Raw genomic sequence first — 22,157 nt, 5'->3', positions numbered from 1 at the left:
TGGAGAATTATCCTGGTGCCCAACCAATAAATTACCACTTAACCAAAAATATTGAAGCAATATATTTTTCACATGTCCTTGCAACTCAAATGGTTACCACTAAACTATATAACCTCTTCAAATTTAAAAAAAATGTTATTTGGCTGCAAATTGCTTTGGTGTTTTCCTTGACCATACATTTTACTACAAAAGTTCCATTTTTATCTTTCAGCCACCTGAATTCTTCTCTATTCTGTCCCTAGCTTCTTGTTGTTTGCCATCTCAAATATGTATCCCACCCATCCTTTCAATACATAACATTAACTTACCTCACACCAATAGTGAACATACCCAGAATGTGCTTTCCTTGTAGCCAACCAACCAGCATGATGACCCCTATAACAACAGAAATATACAAAATCAGGTAAAATTGCATGCCTTAGAGGCCATTCAACCCAATGTGCAATCCAACTCCCAGCCCTGCCCAACACACTAGTTTTCCCTGTGACCTAATCTCCCAATAGTCCTTCCATCCATTTAAACTGGAAATAATTTACAGTGGTCAATTAATCTACAAACTTGGATATTTTGGGAATGGTGGAGAAAATCTAATGACCTTGCGTAAAATCATGAAAGTATATGCAAATTTGACCAGAAGCACTGTGAGTTCAGGACTGAACCAGTCACTGGATCTAAGAACCAGAAACTCAACTAACTGTCATTTTCATGAATACTTAAAAATTAAAACATCTACTGGAAATGATGCCATTTGCTTAAGAATTAAAATTATTGAAATACATTGGCAAATAAATTGTATTTCATCTGTCAACAACCAATTTAATGTGCTGTAAAATAATAGCAGTATAGGGTAGAAGAACAGCAGAAGTCATTGAGGAGGAAAACTAAAAGCAAAGCCAAAAAAAATGCCCTCTTTAAACCAAAAGAGGCATATGACCGGAATGGAGGTAAGAAGGCAGAGGAAAACTTGCAGAACCCGAGGGCAGAAGTAGCAGAACAAGTAACCAACAATGGCAGAGTCAAGGGAGTACGGATAATGTTAGCAAGGCCATAAGTCAGAGAACAGACGAGAACAATCCTCAAAATAAAGGCAGGGTGATTTTTTTTTTTATTTAAAAAATTTGAAGATGTGATGATAGCTAGAAGAACATGGAGAAATTGAGTGAAGAGTGCCAGTCTTTAAGCTTGGTTGGAATGTAATATTAAATTTTAATTTTAGATATACAGCACAGCAACAGACTCTTTCAGCCCATACCGCCCAACACCTAATTGACCGACAACCCCCGGTACGTTTCGAACGGTGAGAGAAATCCAGAGCCACCCTCGAGGAGACCCACGCAGACACAGGAAGAACGTACAAACTCCTTACAGACAGCACAAGATTCGAACCTCGGTCCCTGTCGCTGGTATTGTAACAGCATTGCGCTAACCGCTGCACTAACCGTGTCGCCTAAGTCTAATCAGATTTGTAACATAACATTTAACTTATTTTACCATTCATTGTTTTTTTAAAAGATTGCAACAAAACATTGTGATGATGAATGTTCTATGTCCACAGATCACCACAAATGTTCATCAACATTAAACAACCTTATCGTGCACTAACCTGCAAATGTAATGAACCATGAAAAGCTCTAATTAGTGTAGTGTACTCCATAATGTTTGGGACTGGGATAGTTTTTTTCCCCTCCTTTATTTGTTCCTGTGTAACACGGTTTTAAATTTGTAATCAAACAATTCATGCGATTAAAGTGTACATCCAGATTTTATACAAGGTTTTTTGTATTCATTTTGGTTTGACCATTGAGAAATTACACTTCTTATTTACACATAGTCCCCTCACTTCAGGGTGCCATATTTAGGACATAGCAATGGTATGTGTATTAAAGTAGTGATGTTTAGTGCAGTACTTTGTAAAAACATAAAGTTGGAGAAACTTAGCAGGTCAAACAGTGTCCTTCATCAAAATATGGAAAAAAAAGTGGGAGAAAGGTGGAGAAGGTGTTGTCGCAATAGTTGGAGAAGGGAGGGCAAGGACAGCAGCAAGGGGAGAAGGGATGGCTAGGTGAAGGGGAGGAAGAGACCTGGAAGGGAAGAGAGGAGAGGTGAGCAAATTAACAGAAAATCTGAAAAGTCTATGTTAATGCCATCTGGCCGGCGAGTGCCCAGATGGAAAATTATTTGTTGTTCCTCCAATCTTCAGGTGGCCTTGGTGGGATAGTACTAAGGCCATGGATGGACATGCGAGTATGGTCTTGTGTGACACAGAAATGAACTGGTTGGCTACTGGGAGGTCTCTGTCACTGGTGTGGACAGAGTGAAGGTGCTCAGCAAAGTGATCTCCCAATCTGCTCCCATTCTCTCCGATGTAGAGAAGGCCACAAGGGAGCACCAAATGCAGTAAATCAATCTTGCGAATACACAAGTGAAGTGTTGCTTCACTTAAAAGGCCTGTTTGGAGCCCCGGACTATGGGAGGGAGGAGGTGTGCACACCTCCTGCGACCACAAGGGAAGGTGCCTGGGGCACAATTAGTGGGGAGGGAGTGGTCCCTACAGAAGGTGGAGAGGGGACCCTGTTGTAAGTGCTGAAAATTCCAGAGCATAATGTGTTGGATGCACAGGCTGGTGTGGTGGTCGCTTCTGTCTCCGGGCCTACTTCCATGTCCGTGATTCTCCACCTCCCACCCAAGACCCCTTCTCCCTCCCACTTTAAGCCTTCTTCCTCCTCCTGGACACCTCATCCTAGCCAGCTGCCTGCTCGAGATCTTTTTATTTCCAAATGCCACCAAGTCATGAAATGTCTCAACTTCACCACTCTCCTGTTGTATTCCAATCTTACTTCTTCTAAATGGTCTGCCCTCCATTCTCCCTGCAACAATTTGAAACTCACCATCAAACCTGCTAACAAGGGTGGTGCTGTTGTGGTTTGGTTCATTGGCCTTTACCTTGCTGAGGCAAGAAGACAGATCTCAAACACCTCCTCCTATCTACTCCTCCCACAGGACCCCATCATGGCTCATCAAGCCACTGTCTCCAACACCATCTTCAACCTCATCACCTCTCGTCACCTCCCTCCCACAGCTGCTGACCTCATTGTCCCACAGCTGCTGACCTCATTGTCCCCCATCCCTGCACTGCTCATTTCTTCCTTCTACCAAAGATACACAAACCCAACCATCCAGGTGCTTCCACCGAATTAGGTTCATCTTACCTTGACTATCTTTTCTCCCCTGGTCCAATCCCTCCCACCTACATCTGCAAAACATCATGACCTCCATCTCTTCAATGACTTCAGATTCCCCAAAATGGATGTCTAATCCCTTTAGATCTCCATCCCCCATACAGAAGGTTTTTAAACCCCTTTGCTTCTTTCTGGATGAGAGTCCCGACCACTCACTCTCTACCACCACCCTCCTCTGCCTGGCAGAACTTGTCCTCACTCTAAACAACTTCTTCTTTAACTCATCTCATTTCTTGCAAATCAAAGGAATAGCCAAGGGAACCTGCAAGGGTCCCAGGAAAACCTGCCTCTTGATGAGGTTTGTGGAGCAATCCATGCTCCAAGCCTCCACCAGCAAGACCCCTCAACTCTTCTCAACTCTAATAAGGACTACATCAGGACTGCCTCATAAATCTGCGATCAGCTTGTCAACTTCATTCACTTTGCAGCCAATTTCCACAAACTCACCTGGTCCACCTCCAACAACGCTCTCCCCTTTCTGGATCTCTCTGTCTCTTAATCGCGAGACAAGCTTTCCATATATTATATTATAAATCCAATAACTCACAGTCCTCACATCCTGTCCCTGTAAGGATTCTATTCCCTGCTCTCAATTTCTCATCTCCGCTGCATCTGTTCCCAAGATGAGTTCTTTCACAGTCCAGATCTTCCTAAATGTCTGCCTTCTTCCACAAATGTAGCTTCCCCTCCACCACCATCATCAACTCAGCCTTCACACGCATCTCCTCCATTTCCCATTTATCTGCCCTGGACCCCTCTGCCCCCAGAAGCAACAAACACAAAATTCCCTTTATCCTCACCTACCACCCCACCAGCCTCTGTATCCTACATATCATCCTCCAGAATTTCCATCACACCCAACAGGATCCCACCACCAGACACATCTTCCCCTCTCTACCTTCCATAGGGACTACTCCCTCTATGGCTCCCTTGTGCACTCATCCCTCCCCACCAACTGCACCCCAGGCACTTTCCCCTGTGGCCGCAGGAGATGTCACACTTGCGCCCACACCTCCTCCCTCACCACAGTCCAGGGCCCCAAACAGGCCTTTCAAGGAAAACATTTCACTTGTGTATGCACAGGATTGATTTACTGCATCTGGTGCAGTAAATCTTTGTGGCCTTCTCTATATTGGAGAGACTGGGCGCAGATTGGGAGATCACTTTGCTGAGCACTTTCATTCCATCTGTACCAGTGACAGAGACCTCCCAGTAGCCAATCATTTCAGTTGAGTCATACTCACATGTTCATGGCCTTAGTACTATCGCACTAAGGCCACCCGTAAATTGGAGGAACAATACCTGATTTTCCGACTGGGCACTCACCAGCCAGATGGTATTTATATAGACTTTTCAGGTTTCTGCTAACCTGCTCACCTCTTCCCCAACTTCCCCTTTCCTGCTCTCCCTCCTCTCCTTCCCTCTTTATTCTCCTAGCCATCTCTTCTCCCCTTGCTTGCTGCTGTCCCCTCCCTTCCTTCTCCACCTATTGCCTATGCTATCACGCCTTGCCCCACTCTTTTGTTCAGACGCCTGTCAACATTTTTCCTAACTTTGATGAAAGGCTCAAGCCCAAAAAGTCTTATATACTTTTACCTTTGCTATATAAAAGACAACTGTTTGATCTGCTGAATTTCTCCAGCATTGTGTTTTTATTTCAACCATGGCATCACAGATTTTCACGTTCTATTTCATGTCTCATACCTTGTTGAATATCCTGTGCATGCAATGACTGCTTGAAGTCTATGATTCATAGACATCACCAGGTGCTGAGTATCTTCTCTGGCCTCTATTGCAGCTATCTTCAGCTCCTGCAAGTTTGTGGTTTGTCCCCTTAAGATTTCTCATCAGCCTATGGAAGTCATGTTCAAATATTTGGGGAGCATCATCTCAAGTGATGGGTCTTTGGACAAAGAAATTGACTCCAGGATTAGCAAGGCCAGCCAGGCTCTGGGGAGGCTGCGTACCAGAGTGCTCAATCAACACAATGTCCGTATCTCCATAAAACAAAGTCTACAGAGTTGCGGATATCCCTTCTCTCCTATATGGATGTGAGACCCGGACTCTGTACTGACGTCTTATCAAATAACGAGAAATTCCACATGCGCGCCATCCGTTCCATCCTTGGCATCTGTTGGCAAGACAGTCTCTCCAACCTGGAGGTCTTGGATCACACGAAGTCCAACAGCATGGAGTCCCTGATCATTAGAGCCCAGATACAGTGGGTGGGACATGTCATCAGAATGGATAACCACTTCATGGCTCACCAGCTGCTCTATATTGAACTGAAGACTGGAAGGAGACCTCAAGGTCACCCACGCAAATGCTATAAAGATGATGTGATAGAAATCTTATGCTACTGTGGCATCCAGGCAAGATAACTAGATGCTGCGGCTGCAGACAGATCCTGAGGTGAGCCCTGTGCTATGAAGCCTACACCAGTTTTGAAGATAGGTACTGCCAAAAACTGAACAGAGTCACAACGCAGCAGCCACAGTTACATAAAAAAAAACAGACTTCCAGTTATTACAAAAATGGACTTCGGTTGTGCTTCCAGACTCATCCTGCAAAAATCACCTTCGTGTCCAGAGATGAATTGCACAACAACGTGCTTCCTTCAAACCGAAGGACAACCAATATATAATTTATGGATGTCATGCTCAATTGGACTTAGGTTGAGTGACTCATTAGGACATTCAAGCATTTTCCAGTTTTTAGCTTTGAAAAACTCCTTTGTCGCTTTAGCAGTATGTTTGGGATCATTGTAAGATGAAACGCCATCCAATAAGTTTGGAGGCATTTGCTCAAACTTGAGCAGATAAGATTCTACGCACCTCAGAATTTATTTTGCCACTGCCATCAATAGTTACATCATCAATGAAGATAAGATCACCAGTACCTGTGGCAGCCATACATGCCCAGGCCATAACACCCCCACCACTATGTTTAACAGATGTGGTGGTATGCTTTGGATCTTGGGTAGTTCCTTTATGCCTCCACACTTGGCTCTTTCCATCACTCAGATGCAGGTTAATCTTGGTCTCATCTGCCCACAAGACTTTTTTTTTGCAGAATTCTGCAGGCTCTTTTAAATACTTCTTGGCAAAATGTAATCTGTATTTGTGTTCATGAAGTCTTCTGTGGACAGTAGTCATTGACACATCCACACGTGCCGCCTGAAGAGTATTTCTGATCTGTTGGACAGGCGTTTGGGGATTTTTCTTCATTATGATGAGAATTCTTCTGTCTCAGCAGTGGAAGTCTTCCTTGGAATACCATTCCCTTCGTGATCACTGAGTTCTTTCTACTTAATGATGTTCCAAACTGTTGATTTTGGTAAACCTAAGGTTTGGGCAATATTTCTTACTGTTTTATTCTCGTTTTTCAGCCTCAAAATGGCTTATTTTACTTTCATTGGCATAACTCTAGTTCTCATGTTGAAAAATATGAACTACAGACTCCAAAAGTGATCAAAAGCTTAGAAGCAAGCCTAGCTCTCTTATACCTTCACCAATGAACCAATTAAACATACCTGATTAATCATAAACACCTGGATAGTCAAATGTTCTAAATGTTATGCTGCCCTAAAATGGGGGAACTATGCATAAAAAGTGCTGTAATTTATACATGGTCAAACCAAAATGCAACAAGTCACCTTCAATAAAATCTGGAAAGTGCAATTTAATAGTGTGAATAGTTTGATTACAAATTTAAAACTGGAGCACAGGGAAAATAAAGGGAGGGGGCGGGGGAAGTCTTTGTCCCAAACATTGTGGAGGGCACTATATTTAAGAGAATGGAGCAAGAATAACACTTTGGGGCTGATCATGCTGGGTTTGGCATGCCATCCATGGGTCATGTCCACCCATATCTACCTATGATAGAAGCAGAATGCTGAACTCATAAGCCTTCCATACCTTTGAGTCGGGCAGAAAGGACTCAGCAGGAACTCACCTAAAGCAGCAATGGCCCCAGTTCTACAAATACCCCCAACAGAATACAAATCATGTTTGGCATATCCATTAAAAAAAAAACCTAGAAGTAATTAAAAAGGATTAACTCGAAGTCAAATAATTCAAATTGTGCTTTTAATGCTAAATCCCCTCGAGAAGATGCAAGTCTTCAACCACTGCAATTCTTCTGGTAAAGATACTTCCTAATATTATTATTCAACATAGCAACTTTGAAGGAACAGTGATATACTTTTAAGTCAGGTTGATGCAGTTTGCAGCTCTTACTCTTCTTGGTGGTAGAGGACAGTTTTTGAAATTTCTCAAATAATTAAAATGCATTTAATGATGACACATATTGATTTGAATAATTAAAATGCATTTACTGAAATAACATATTGTAGCCAAGGAATGAATATTGTGTTGAATGAGGTTTCAATCGAGCATGCTGCTGCTACAACATGGTTAATGTTGGAGGATCATTCAACCAAGCAAATGGAGAGAAATCCACCATGTTCCTGACATATGCATTTATAATGGAGACAAAATAAACTGCAAATATTGGAATCTAGATCAAAAGGCAAACTGCTGCAAGAACTCAGCATGTTGAGCAGCCTTTATGGGGAAATAGAATTATCAATTTTTCAGGTCAAGACCCTGCATCAGGACAGAGTTGTGAGGGAAGATGGCCAGTAAAAAGAGAGGGGGAGGGGTAAAGCAGGGCCTCATAGGCAATGGATGAACCAAAAGAGGAAAGGATGATGGAAAGATGAATTCAGGCAGAGAAGGGTGGAAATGGAAGACAGAGGTAGTGAGTGACAGATGGAGAAAGAAAGAGAAGATGGAGCCAGGCAGAGTGAAGAAAAGGAGAAGATGGAGACAGTTATGGAGGGTGAAAAGCTGGAACTGACAAGCAAGCAGTGATGGAATCTGATAAAGTAAATGATAATGGGAACTACTAGGGAAGAAGCAAAGGTCAGAGGGAAGGAGCTGCAAGATTTAAAAAGTACGCCACGGAGAGTAATACTCCTTGATTTCCCTTTAAGTTACTGTGAATATTTATTTATCCATTTATATGCAAACGTAATTATTTATCTATCCTTTAGTATTTATCATCTCTTTTTCTGTGCAATTTAATGCATACTGTTATTGTTCATGTGTCTTACATATGTATATGGTTCAGCAAGTGAGAATTTCAGTGCATCTGTACTTACGTATGCTTCAATAAACTCTCAAGATCACATTCTGTTATGGGGCAATTTGAATAGGAAATTATTCACTTAAAATGATTACTTAAAGTATAGATGACCCTTTAGTCCTCATTTTTCTCTCTCTCTCTTTGTTTGGCCTCTGCCAATCAACAGTCTCTGTCCTTCATCCTTCACCCCTCCCTGTCCATGAGACCTTCCCTTTGTACTTTTAGTATGTGGTGGAACCACTGTTAATACTGTTTGTACGTGTATGACTGGCCCGCCCCTTGATTCCCCAAATAACGGCAGCAACGCCATAAACCCTCCCGCAAAACAAGCTCAGGTCTTGAGTCAGTAACATAAGATGTGCCTTCTGTTTATGGTAATAAAAACCTATCAATCAAGTAACTTTTAGTCTTTGGAGTTACTGATAGCACATCAAGTGTTGATAAATTGTTCTGGCCCAAAACATTAACATTTCTTTTTCTCCCACTGATGTTACCTAGAGTTCCTCTAGCAGACTTTTATTGCCCCTGGAAAGTTAACCTCTAGGTTTAGTTTAACCTATGCTCCAACAGCTTCATTCCTCTAATTTTATCAGTCTGATAAACAAGTACAATTCCTTCATAACCATGTATTTGACAAAGTCTTGTTAATTTTGAAAAATCTAGCCAATTTTCTTCAGAAGTTAAACTGATTTAACTTCTCAATCTGCAGATCATTTCAATATTAAAACACTTGAAATTATAAATCCTAACATAATACAGAACTGGTCTCCACAACTCAAATCCATACTCATGCAGATTTTGTATTCAAAATTGTTCCTCTTACCAATAATGCCAAAGGAATACAATGAAAGCTGTTTTCCTAGTAAATCCATACTTTTCTGTAATGGGGTTTTTGGGGCCTGAAGAAAATGAAACCAAATTAGAAGTGTAAAATAAGCAGATACTTTAAACTATATATCCATTTAGTGTTAACATCTCATTTAAAATGATCAACCCTCACATTTGCTTTTTTAAATTTCCACCAAATTCTAATGTGATAGCAATAATGTGCTCCCAATATTTCAGAAAAATTATTGCCATCTGACATGATCCATCTGTAAATATTGAGCTCATTTTTAAAGATATACCTATTTTAAGGTACCAAATGGCAGTATCAAGAATTGAAGAAATATATCTACATGATTAAAATTAAAGTTTGATACAATACTTCTAATGAAAATAAGACTGGCTGAGGTTCAAGAATTTTAACCTCAAGAGCTTTGTAAGATATTTGCCTCCAATGTTGAATGTAACAATTTTCAGCAAATAATCTTGGATGTGAAATTGTCAAAGTGCCACTGCAATGAAACATCGCTGAAAAATGAAAAAAATGCAATTTTATTCAATAAAAACAAAAAATAAGATTACTAAAATGATGAAATAAACTTACTTCTTCAGCCTGCATCATTTTAAAAACCTCTCCAAATTCAGAGTTTTCTCCTGTACCTATAACAATGCCCTGTAAAAAGTTCACAAGCGTTAGAATGTTTACAAACCATTACATGAGGGCATGCTACTGTTCGTGTCAGATGAAATTAGCTTGGAGAACCTGCATTTTATGCTGTTGCACAAAAGAAAATAATGTTGGCAGAAAAGACTGGAACCTACAGAGCAAATGTTCTTTCCATTGAATTCAGTCATTCAACATTTATTTCAAAACAATATTCATAGTTACCTGAGCTTCGCAATCAAAATTACCTTTGCCCTACCACATCTAACCAATGTGCCCATGAAAGCAATATTATTTCTGGATGTCAGGTCCCCATTAGTAGCTGTTGGCTGTGGAGATGTTGACTTTGAACATGGAGAGGTCTCTCCTGTCAGACTCGACTCATCAATGGATATATCTGCAACCTTAAGACAAAAAAAACCAGGAATTTATTACTTAAAAAAAAATCAGCCATTCCCAAACAAATTCTCATACATTTCACATGCAACCTCACATTCTTGGCAAATTATTTGAATGGAAGTCAAATCACAAATGTCTATTTAATGCCCTTAAACTACATCTCCCTTGTCACTGGAGCTCAGTAGCCAGATTTTACATGATCTGAGGAAGAGGGATATGATAAAATGATAAGGGAAAGAGTATTCTGAAGAATGCTTTTGGGTAGGTAATAAGTATGAAGATTAGTTATGAGGGATTTCATCACAAAGGTTTATTAAACTCATCGTCATTTCATAGCAAGCAGACATGATGGCAACCAGCTAATTTCATTGCACTAATTTGTTGCTCGATTTTGCATTCTTTTAAATTTCTATTTGTGCAGTTGGATTCCCAAAACCTTGCAATCTGATGATATTATTTCCTGAGTACATAAAACAATAGAAGAAGAAAAACGAGGTGAAATACCCTCGAGATCATCAACATCCTAAAATATAAGTATGTTTCCCGGTAACAAAAGGCAAATCTGGTTGAAAGCTAGCACTGTGAAACACACTTTGATCACAACATATCCCTCATATCAGCATAACTTTTTAAAAGATAAAATCCAGCATCATTAACCCTTAAGTAGGTCCATAGAAGTCTCCTGTTATTCTCTATCTGATGCCACAGGTTGCGGGATTGGACACAATTATAGTTTGAGTACATTTTTAAAATGCTTGCACGCTGGACTGAACTTTGGCATTGGTAGACTTTCAGCAGCTTGTATTTGATTATTTTACTCCTGCATTTAGTTTTCTTTAATTCCTTTTGCCTGGTAGACTGCATGACCTTTGTTTAATCATACTGCAGCAACATGAAGAGACCGACATTACCACCACCACCACCACCCCCCACCCCTCCACCATCACTTCCTCTCCTGTTACCTTCGCCCAGCTCTGTCGCTCCGTTCTCTGTCTCCTTTCACGCAAACATGATAAATTCTTAACTCAACCTTCTGATGGTCTGGATTCCATCCCCAGCCAGCATTGCCTGAATTCAGAGATTTCCTGCTTCTAGCTCATTCTGCTTATTCCTTGAAGAAGGGATCAGGCCGAAATGTCAGCAATATATCTTTGCTTTTTAGCATTTCAGTGTGTATTTACTGGACTGAAGGACTTAACTACTGAGGCTATATGGGTAGAACTGCAGAATGAGAAGAGTTGACCACATTGATGGGATTGCATTATAATTGAAGGAGTAAATTTGTGTAGAAAACCAGAGTCAGTTGCAAGAAACACAAGGTTGTAAAAATAGGTGATTTTAACTTCCCACATATTGACTGGAATTCCTATACAGATAAAGGGCTGGATGGGTTAGAGTTTGTCAAATGTCTTCAAGAAAGTTTTCTTCATCAACATATGGAGGTCCCAACTAAAGAGAGTGCAATTCTTGATCTCCTCTTGGGGAATAAGTCAGGGCAGATGGCAGAAGTGAGAGTGCAAGGGAACACTTTGGATCAAGTACTCATAATGCTAATAATTTCAAGATAATTATGGAAAAGGACAGGAGGAATAGTCCTTGGGTTGAGGTTATATATTGAAGAAAAAACTATTTTGATGGCATCACAAAGGATCTGGCAACTGTGGATTGTGACAGATTATCTTCTGGCAAAGGTGAGAGGCCTTCCAAGGAGAAATTTTGAGAGTATGCGCCTGTCAGAATTAAGTGCAAGAGTGAGTCTGGATGAACAGAGAACATGGATTTAGAGTAAAAGATGAATTGTTTAAGTGAAACATTAGGACAATCTTCACTCAGAGGGTGGTGAGAATATGGAACAAGTTGTTAACAGGAGTGATGGATGTATGCTCAAGTACAACATTTAAGAGACATTTTGATAGGTACATGAATAGGGCATAGTTGATGGGACTAGGTAGAACAAACAGTTTGGCTTGGGCTAGATGGGCTGAAGGGCTTGTTTCTGCACTGAAGTGTTCTATGGTTCAAGAAAAAGGATTCATGAATGACGTTTCCATTCCCTTTAAGGAGTGAAAAATGCTTGGATGCGAATTCTTTTAATATGAAGTTGCCAGTGCAACCAGTCATCTCACAAGAACAGAGTTACAGAGAAAGATTAAACAGGTTGGAATGAGGGGAGATTTAATGGAGGTATGCAAAATAGAGGTATACAAGATTTTGATGCAACAGCAAAGGGTTCCAAGACTACTGGAGACCTAGCTCTGCTGCATTGTGACATCAGGCACAATTGGAAGATCTTGTCCACAATTTTCCTCCTCCAGACATTTTTGACCCAAATAAGTCCTCTTTTTCAATCTCCCAAATTACTGCTTCCGTCCATAACACATTCACCAGTGCCCCAAACCAATCCCACACTTCACAATTCTCTCACACAATTTCCCCTGCTCTTCCCCTTATCTGCACATCCCAGCCTCCTGTGCCTCTCCAGATACAAAGATACTTCCAGAGATGATATTCGACTGTGCAGGCACACAATCCTGTGTTGCAGCTTCACCATTTTCCATAGAAAACCAACACTTCAAATATCAACTCCTCCAAAATCCAAAAGCCTCCAAAATATATTTAATCATAGTTAGAACTTAAAACTCAAAAGCATCCATCCTTAAAATGCAATAACATGACATTTTTGTTTAAAATTAACAGACAGTACTCCTTGATAAAATGAAAACACATCTACAAGAATGTGGAGCTTCCTGTGGAGTGCCAAGTAGGAAATGGACTTAAGACCAGAAGATTTAGGAGCAGAATTAGATAATTCAGCCTATCAAATCTGCTCTGCCATTCAAATTATGGCTGATGTATTTTTCCTTGCAATCCCATTCTCCTGCCTTCACCTTTGTCACATTACTAATCAAGAACCTCTCAACCTCTCCTTCAAAAACACCAAATGCCTTATCCTCCACAGCCGTAAATGGCAACAAATTCTACAGATTCACATAGAACAATAATCATGACAGCACTTTGGCCCTTTCAGTCTGAGCCAAATGATTTTTCTGTCTAGGTCCCTGGACAATATCTCTCCAGGTACCTGTCCAATTTTTCTTAACTGTCAAAATTGAGCCTACATTTACCAATTCAGCTGGAAGCTCATTCCACACTCCCACCACTCTCTTTGTGAAGAAGTTCCCATTAATATTCCCTTTAAACCTTTCATCTTTAGCTATGTCTTCCAGTTTTTATATCTTCAGATGAAAATGCCTACATTCATTTACTCTATCTATGCCCATCATAATTTTGTATACCTCTATTAAATCTCCCCTCATTCCAACCTCTTTCTCTGTAACTCTGTTCTTCAGGTTCTGGCAAACATCCTTGTAATTCTCCTCTGCACTCTTTCAATCTTATTGATATCCCACGACTGTAGTTTTTTTAAATTAACAATGCCATCCGGTGGAAGCCAATTCCAGCCACTGAAATCATGCTTGCCCAATTACACCTAATTAACCTACCAACCCTCTATGTTTTTTGATGGATCTGGTGGAGAATTCCACAGATTCACAGCCCCCTGAAGAAATTCCTCTTCACCTCTGTTCTAAACGGATGTCCTTTTATTCCGAGGCTGTGTCCTCTGGTCCTCAATTCTCCCACAACAGTCAGCAATACTCATCTACTTATATACCGTACATTTCAGCGAATAAGTCGAGTCTTAAAACCCTTGAAAAGCACTCAAAAAAATTAGGTGTCGACTTATACACCAGATACAAAAATAAGACCTTAAATTCAACTTTTAAAAACTGCTCAACGTAGATTTGGTGCTTAAAACAACCCAGAAGCACCTCCTCACCACTGGCGCCGCTGCTCCCTGATACCTCCCCACCGCCAGGAACTGGTATTACCCATCCAGACAATGATAGAGCCAAGGTCACCGCTCCTGCCCGGGAGCCCGAGGCCATCGCTCCTGCCCGGGAGCCCAAGGTCATCGCTTCTACCCGGGAGCTGACACGTAACGGCAGTTCCGGCACTGAGCGCACTTGGGCAGCAAGGCAACTTCTTTAATGTGGGCGGCACCGCACCCAGTGTTGAGAATGAAGTCGCTGTTGCTGACTCCGGCTGCAGCCGATGCTGAAAACTTCGACCCAGATCCGTTTGGCATCTTCCCAGCCAGAAGCAAAGGTTTTTTTTTTTAATTTATATTTTTTACTTGCTTGCTTAATTTACAGAATTGTTAATTAGCCACTGGGGTGTTGTAACAAAGTTTGGGTTGTTTATGGGAGGCCTGGACACCAGTCTCCAACAGGTTCCTTGCAGAAAATTGGGGAGTCGACATATATACCCAAAATATGATGAAACTATGAAAATGGGGCTGAAATGGGGACCCGATTCATCTGAAGGTCAACTTATATGCTGAAATATATGGTAGGTCATAAATCTTTAACATCAATTCATCAAAATGTTACCTGCCTTAAAGCTCAATTTTATCTCTTATTCAATTTTAACCTTTATTGCTTCAATTCCATTCTGAACCAATAATCAAGATAGATCTGGCAGTCTTTGCCATTTGTTCTAATTCCTCCCGACTGGACTTCCTCTTTTACTTTTCCCTGTTAATATTTGTGTCTCTTTAATTCATTGTCTCATGCTCCATTGCACATCCAAACTCAAAAACCTTCTCAACCATCTTTTTATTCTGTTGCCATCCCAGGCTTCAATCCCTGTACATTAAGCTCATTGTTTAATATTTTCTGAAGGGAATCCTTACAAGTTCCAATGTAAAGGTGTCACTGAAGAATCCCAAAATAAAGACATATGGTCACATTTTCTAATATAAAGCAATTTCAAACAGCTTGCATGTCAAGTTTCACTCAGCTTGAAGAAATTGTGGACAAAGTTAAATTGCAACAGTTAAACTTAAACATTACTTTGGTAGACTTATTCATTACCTCAAATAAACGCAGGTCAGCTGGGACTTTATCACCGACAGTCAAGCAAACAGTGTCACCTGGAACCAGTTCTCGGGCAAGCATGTGTTCCACCCTTCCTTCCCTGACACTAGGATAAATAAAGAAAAACTCAAGCCAAAACAGTGAACAAAAAAATAAATTCAGTAATAGTAATTAGACTAATTTGTCAGAATATATACATCACATATAACCCTGAGATTCTTTTTCCTGCGGGTAATGCAGAATTACCACTTATTGGTTGTGCAAAAAAAAAACTGACTCAGCCTACACATGTAAACAAATAAACAAATGTAAACAAACTGCAATACAGAGAAAGAAAAATAAAATCAATAAAGTGTACAAGTGAGAGTCCTTAAATGAGTTCCTGATTGAGTTTGTTGTTGGGGAGTCCGATAGTGGAAGGGTAGTAGCTGTTCCCAAACCTGGTGGTTCGAGTCTTGTGGCACCTATCCCTCTTTCCCGATGGTAGCAGAGAATATTGCTATTGGTTATATGCGAATCTTGTTCTCATCAAGCAAAGGAAGAGAACATTATCCTTGCACCAATTTTGCATTAGTTCAACTTTATATACACCAAGATTTAGTTTTAGAGTGATATCAACCCCCAGAATTGTACCCCAGCCAAACTTCAAGAGCACCCCTTAGAGTATTCACCCTTTCGATTCAAAATATATTACAGGAAATGTATAGATTAAAAACAATGTTAAATCAAAGAAGATCATTGTATACTATTCCCCATTTAATCATCCAAGTATCCACCGTTGCTCTGGACTTCCCCAATAATGTTGATGATAGCTTCAATCCTAAGAGATAAGAATGTTAGGAATCCAAAAAGACAATGAAATGAAGAAGGATCCATGCCACATCTCTAAATCGTGTTTTAGCTAACCTATTTAATTTTTTGATAAGGTTAAAGAGATGGATAATGAAAGGGATACAGGAGATGTCCAGATTGATTTTCAGAATGCTTTTGATAAAGTTCAATACACAAGACTGATTAACAAAATTGAGGCCCATAGATATAAAAGGTCTCTGGCAGTAATGCGCAGTAAATTGGCTTAAAGTTAGAAGGCATGAAGAGTATTGGTAAGAGGTCACAATGATTCAATACTGACACAAATTATGTTTTTGATATCCACAGAACATGGATCGACAGAATAAAATTTCAAAATTTGCTTTGATACAAAGCTTGGAAATGTGATTACCAGTGAGGGGAAATGTAAAAGACTGAAAGATAAGTGATAGATTAAATGTATAGCAGGAGTCCTCTGTTCTTGGCTGAGCACATGAAACAATTATTCAATTCTAATGGCATATCTGACACGACAAACAAAAAATGGAATCAATAGCTACGTAATAATAGCATCAGCTTACTTTTGCTGCTAGCACATGTTAGCGATAAAACTCCACAGGAAAGAAAAAACTCAGGAAGATAAAGATCATACCAGTGGCATTCTGGGGGAACCAATTTGCTTAGTTCTTCAAGGGATTTTTCTGACCGATATTCCTGTAAGGTATCAGCAAAAATACAGACACGTGTTTGCATATGGAACAATTGCAACATTTTAAATTCAACACACAAATATGCACAACATGGAATTCTTCGTAGAATTCCCAGTATCCAGCATATGCAAATATTCAGTTTGCCTGAGCCATACTCTTCCAACGCCTAACTAATACACCTGCATTAAAAATACAGTTTAAAAGACAGAAGTCAGTGCAAAATGTAAAGTAATTTGAAAAAAAATCAGCATTGTCGTATTTAATTTTGTAAAGTTCACTTTAATCAAGTAATTCCCGTAACTTACAAAGTTTCAGTTCGAGCCCCACTCGCTGGCTCTTTAACAGTGTTGCACTAACCACTACCCTAACCATGCTGCCGTCATAATTAACCCCCCCTCCCGCTGAAGTTTACATATAATACCTTACTAATATGAATAAAAATAAAAATTCTTCCTGGGTAGGGATAGTAGGGGGATACTTTGGGAGAGTCACCCCACCAGTGAGCCAGCTCTTCATCCTGGACGACAGCATTTTATTCAAATACAACTTTATTTAAACTTTACTCAAACACCTGCTGCAGGCACAGCGCGACTGGGGTGCTCCACAGGGTGAATGTTTTCTCCTATCTTCACCAAGGGGTTGTGTGTTGCTTCGGAGAACATTTATTTTTACAATTTTTAACTTTTATTTAAAATTTGATTAATTCTTATTATTTATTTATTTCCACGTGTAATTTTTGCCAGGTCCTTGGGTTTCTGGTTGATTGAATTTCAGATAATGGGGGATTCTACTATAGTTAAACAATAAAGATGCTGTGATTGTAGTTTAATACACAAAAGTGCTGAAGAAACTCAGGAGGTCATGCAGTGGTCTTTGTAGCAAAATCCATAGCCAATGTTTTGGGCTTGAGCCCTACGTCAAAGAAAGAGCAAAAAGCAGGCAGGTATTTTGCTCATACTTTGCCCAAACAATGGAGGGGGGGCAAGGGGAGGAGCACAGTCCCACAGGTAAGAGGTGGATATAAGAGGAAGGGCAGAAGAGAAAAAAAGCTAGAAGTGATAGGGAGAGGGCTACAGTACTCTGAATGGAGAAGGAAGGGGCTGAGAATCTGGTGGAAAGGAGACAGAGGGGTAGGGAAAGAGTGAGAGACAGAGGAGTGACCTAACATAGATGGGGGAAGTTAATGTTAAATCCATCTGGTTGGAGAGTGCCCAGACAGAATATTAAGTGCTGCTCCTTCAATGTTTGGGTGGCCTCAGTTTGGCAGTGCATGAGGCCACAGATAGACATGTTGGCGTGTGGAATTGAAATGATTGGTCCATGCTATTGCAGCGGACAGAGAGTAGGTGATCAACCAAATGATCGCCCTGATTTTGCTTTAAAAGCGGGTCACATCAACATCTTTGAAAGCAACATGGTCAAGTTTAACATATCATAGATGAAACTTCTGAGATGTTCTGATTTGTTGATAAACTTTGGGTAGAAAATGGTTCACTGAGTGTGTTCAAGAAAAGGAGTGTTTTTATTTAAATTTAGAGATACTACACAGTAACAGGTCATATTTTTATTTATCCTGGTAAAATGGATGGGTCAAAATTAATAAATTTCTTACAAGACATTTTCTTCTCAAGCTAATTCATACTCTCACCAAAAATCATAACTATCCTCAATCAATTACATTTCACTTTATACATCAAAAATTGTGCAGGTACGCCAATAGAAATGGCAATTAAATAATTTGCTTGGAGGACACTAACAACTTGAGAAGATTATCGGAAACCTGCCTTGTAATGATTTGTTTCAAAGACAATATTGGGAGAAGAAAAAAATACTGCTTTTGCAAAATTATCAGAAACTGCAATAACACTATGCCTTTCAAGACATCAGGATAGCCTAAGGCATTTGCAACTCTTTGGAAGGGTGTAGAGAAATGTAGCAGCTAAATCTTCATTGGTACCTTTAGAGTCCTACACAATGAACAATAACTGGACAGCTGCTTTTCATGATGTTGGATGAGATGCAGCTGTTGGACAGAATATTGTTATTTTACATGCACAAAAACGGAGGCAGATTGCATAAAGGATGAATGTTTCACAAGATACCACCAAGTGTGGAGCATTCTTTAATGTACACAGAATGTCATCTTAGATTAATGCCCTCAGAATTGGGGCTTGAATGCATACTATTTGGCTCAGAGAGGTGAAACATACCACTAGCCAAAATTGAAAATATTGCAAATTTGTTGAAGAACAGAAAAAAATAATTCATTAATTTTGTTTAAAAAATTGAGAAAAGGAAAAAAGCAAGATTAGGTTTTAAGATCATAGTAACTATATTAGCAACAACACACGTTAGCATTCAGCTACCTTCCCCTCAGCTTAAAAGAACTGGTTTGGATTTTAACTGATTGCTACTGCTGTGGAGTTTGCAGTGGATTCTGTGGTGGCATGGGTTCTTCTGGGTGCCTACCTACAATGTAAAAACGGGATAATGTGAATTATTCCTTTCTGCAGGTCAATGGCTGGAAGATTGGTGTACGGCACAGAAAAGGTGACAGGAAAATAAGTGGGAGAACAGGGTAAATGACACGCAAAGGAATGGTCCAAGAGCCGTCACAGACTCTTGTGGGGACACAAGGCCTTGTCAGAATTGTGGACCTAAGTGATGGCTCAGATTTACCTGGAAAAAATTAAGTACAAACATTCATTTCCATATTTAAAATAGTTTTTCAAATTAGAAAAGACAAAGACACAAACCTGCACAAAGGCCACTGTAACGACAATTAGAATAGCCTTTCAGAGAGAGAGAGAAAAAAGTAAGTAGTCCATATTATAATCATTCTTATTTTTCTTTTAAGAAAAAACACGATTTGTATCAGCCACATGGTGTAAAAGAAATGTAAAATGTGTTCATCAGTGCATAAATGCTAATCAAACACACACACACACATATATATATATATATATAAAATAAGCATTCACCTATCGGTTAACACATTTTATATTTCTTTTACACCATGAGGTTGATACAAATCTTGTTTTATTTCTAAGAAAAATATATATGCAGTAAAAACTCTGGAATCCAGCACCTATGAGGATTGTAGATGCGGGATAAGTGATTTATCCAGTTGCTTGAAACTTACTCTTCCAATGCCTAACTAATACACCTGAATTAAGAATAAACAGTTTAAAAGACAAAAATGCTATACTGTACTTACACGAAACAAACTTCACTTGAATATATAAACCTTAAAGCATTTTACTTCCTCCTTGTTTTCTTAATCATAGGTTAACTTATTTATATATATTGAATTAATTTTATAATTGTTGAAAATTTATTTGTATTTCATATTTTATACTTATATAATGCTTATAATAAAAATTATTCTAGCTGATTATAGATGCAGCTGGTTTATGGAAAGTTAGATCGAATTTGGTTATTTATCTTTTTTTGTATTCAAGGGTAGATGTAAAAGTTAATATTAATTTTGAATATATAAATAGGGAACAATAAGAAGACAAGCAAAGTATTTTGGGTATATTTTTTGTTAGAGCTGGTCACATCTTTGGTTATTGACCTTCAATTTTGGGTGGGCTGGAAGGGGGTTTAGGAATAAACATTGGTATTTAGAGTTCAGTATGAGTAGCAAGGTTACATCATTTTTCATGAAAGGTGACTTGGATCTAGGATGGTGACCTTTGGATCACTGGCTGTAGCTTGGAGTGCTCAGTAACTTACCAATTGCTTGAAATAATGATTTCTTCAATTAATATCATAGAATATTAAAGAAATAAATGGAATGATTAAGAGACGGAGTAATGGCACATATTAAAAATTTGAAGGGAGACACAAAAATTTTTTTCCAAGTGACACAAAAAAAAATTCTGATAAAGATTAATGTTTAGATGGAAAGGACAAGTTTTTCCATTCTTGTTCAGAAGCCAAGATCAGAGGAGTTTCAGATTATTAACTGAATAGAAATTTTATACTCATGTCCTATGGCTTCAATTCATCCTAATCTACAACAGTCAAAAATGTTTAGGCGATTTAGGGGAGCATCACAAGGATGTCCATTAAGTCCTTTATTGTTGATATAATACTAGAACCATTAGCAGTAGCCCTTCGACAATGTAGAAAATTCAATGGATTAATCAGAAATGGAATTGAACATAAAGTATTTCTCTATGCGGATGATTTATTGCTTTTTTGTTTCAAATCCCAAGGTTTCTATAACAAATATATCAACAATATTTATTCGATTTGGACCATTTTCAGGATATAAAATAAATTTACCTTTAAAAGATCTCTTTTGATGTATTCTAAATTTCCATTTAAAATAGTGAAAGACCAATTTCAATATTTAGAAATCACTATCACAAAAAGTTTTAAGAAACTTATGAAAGAAAATTTTATAGTATTACCTAATCAGATTAAACTATTATTATTGGGATGGTCACCACTTTTGATTACAATGATTGGACATATTAATTCAATTAAAATGAACATTCCACCTCAGTTTTTGTACCTTTTTCAAGCCTTACCAATGTTTATTCCCTAAATCCTTTTTTAATGAAGTAGATTCGGTCATTTCTTCATATACATGGCAGGGAAAACAACCATGTAAAATTAAAGCCCATCTTCAGAAAACTATTAGGAATGGGGGAATGTCGCTCCAAAATTTTTGATTTTACTATTGGGTGATTAATATAAACAGTTTACTTTTATTATTAAAATTTAATAAATTAGTAAATTGCCTTTCTTGGGCAGAAATGGAATGGAACTTTTCTAAGAAATTGTCTATGTTCGCAATTTTAGGTTCCTCTTTATGCTTTTCATTTTCTAAATTGACACATAATCCAATAATGAGAATTAGACTGAGAGTAATGGGCTCAATTTAGCAAATTTTTTTGTTATAGTAATTTTTCAATGGCTAGTTCTATTATAGATAACCATTTATTCCCACCTTCAGTATTAGATGAAGACTTTAAAGAATGGTACAGATTTGGTATTAAAAAATTTTTAAGATTTATTTATTCAAAATAATTTTACTCCTTTTGAGTAATTGTCAGTTAAATTTAAGCTCTCTAATAGACTTTTTAGATATTTGAAAGTTAAGAATTTTGTTTAGTCTAAATTGAACGCTTTCCCTAGAATCGCAGACTCAAATATTCTTGATATATGTTTTGATCTACATTTGTTCACAGTGGATTGATATCACATATTTATATTGATTTATTGGATTTAAGACCAGCTCCAATGGTTAAGATTAAAAATGATTGGGAGCGTGATCTTAATGTATCTTTTTCAGATGAGGATTGGTGTCCACTCTTAGTTTGATCAATGATTCTTCATTTTGTGGAAGGCACTGTTTATCACAATTTAATGTGATACATAGAATACAAATGCCCAAACAAATTATCTTATT

The 22,157-nt window shown here is 38.7% G+C and overlaps 1 protein-coding gene across 7 annotated transcripts in view; it reads right to left on the bottom strand.

Moving 5' to 3' along the window:
• The window catches only part of atp2c1 (ATPase secretory pathway Ca2+ transporting 1), a 116,214-nt gene that overhangs the window by 46,701 nt on the left and 47,356 nt on the right, over positions 1 to 22,157 (bottom strand). For 5 of the 7 annotated variants that reach the window (XM_069911029.1, XM_069911046.1, XM_069911025.1 and 2 more), the window contains 8 exons: positions 19,489 to 19,524; positions 16,675 to 16,736; positions 15,210 to 15,318; positions 10,125 to 10,280; positions 9,817 to 9,885; positions 9,211 to 9,286; positions 8,404 to 8,434; positions 331 to 375 (listed from right to left, as the gene is read on the bottom strand). In XM_069911029.1, the coding sequence (XP_069767130.1) occupies positions 331 to 375; positions 8,404 to 8,434; positions 9,211 to 9,286; positions 9,817 to 9,885; positions 10,125 to 10,280; positions 15,210 to 15,318; positions 16,675 to 16,736; positions 19,489 to 19,524 (584 nt within the window). Of the gene's footprint in view, positions 1 to 308; positions 376 to 8,403; positions 8,435 to 9,210; positions 9,287 to 9,816; positions 9,886 to 10,124; positions 10,281 to 15,209; positions 15,319 to 16,603; positions 16,737 to 19,488; positions 19,525 to 22,157 lie in introns of those variants that run through there. The other 2 variants (XM_069911014.1, XM_069911067.1) reach the window with 2 other exon arrangements.

Source organism: Narcine bancroftii, chromosome 1 (genome assembly GCF_036971445.1).
Source record: "Narcine bancroftii isolate sNarBan1 chromosome 1, sNarBan1.hap1, whole genome shotgun sequence".
Classification (NCBI taxonomy): Eukaryota; Metazoa; Chordata; class Chondrichthyes; order Torpediniformes; family Narcinidae; genus Narcine; species Narcine bancroftii.
This window is presented reverse-complemented; position numbering and strand designations above follow the sequence as displayed.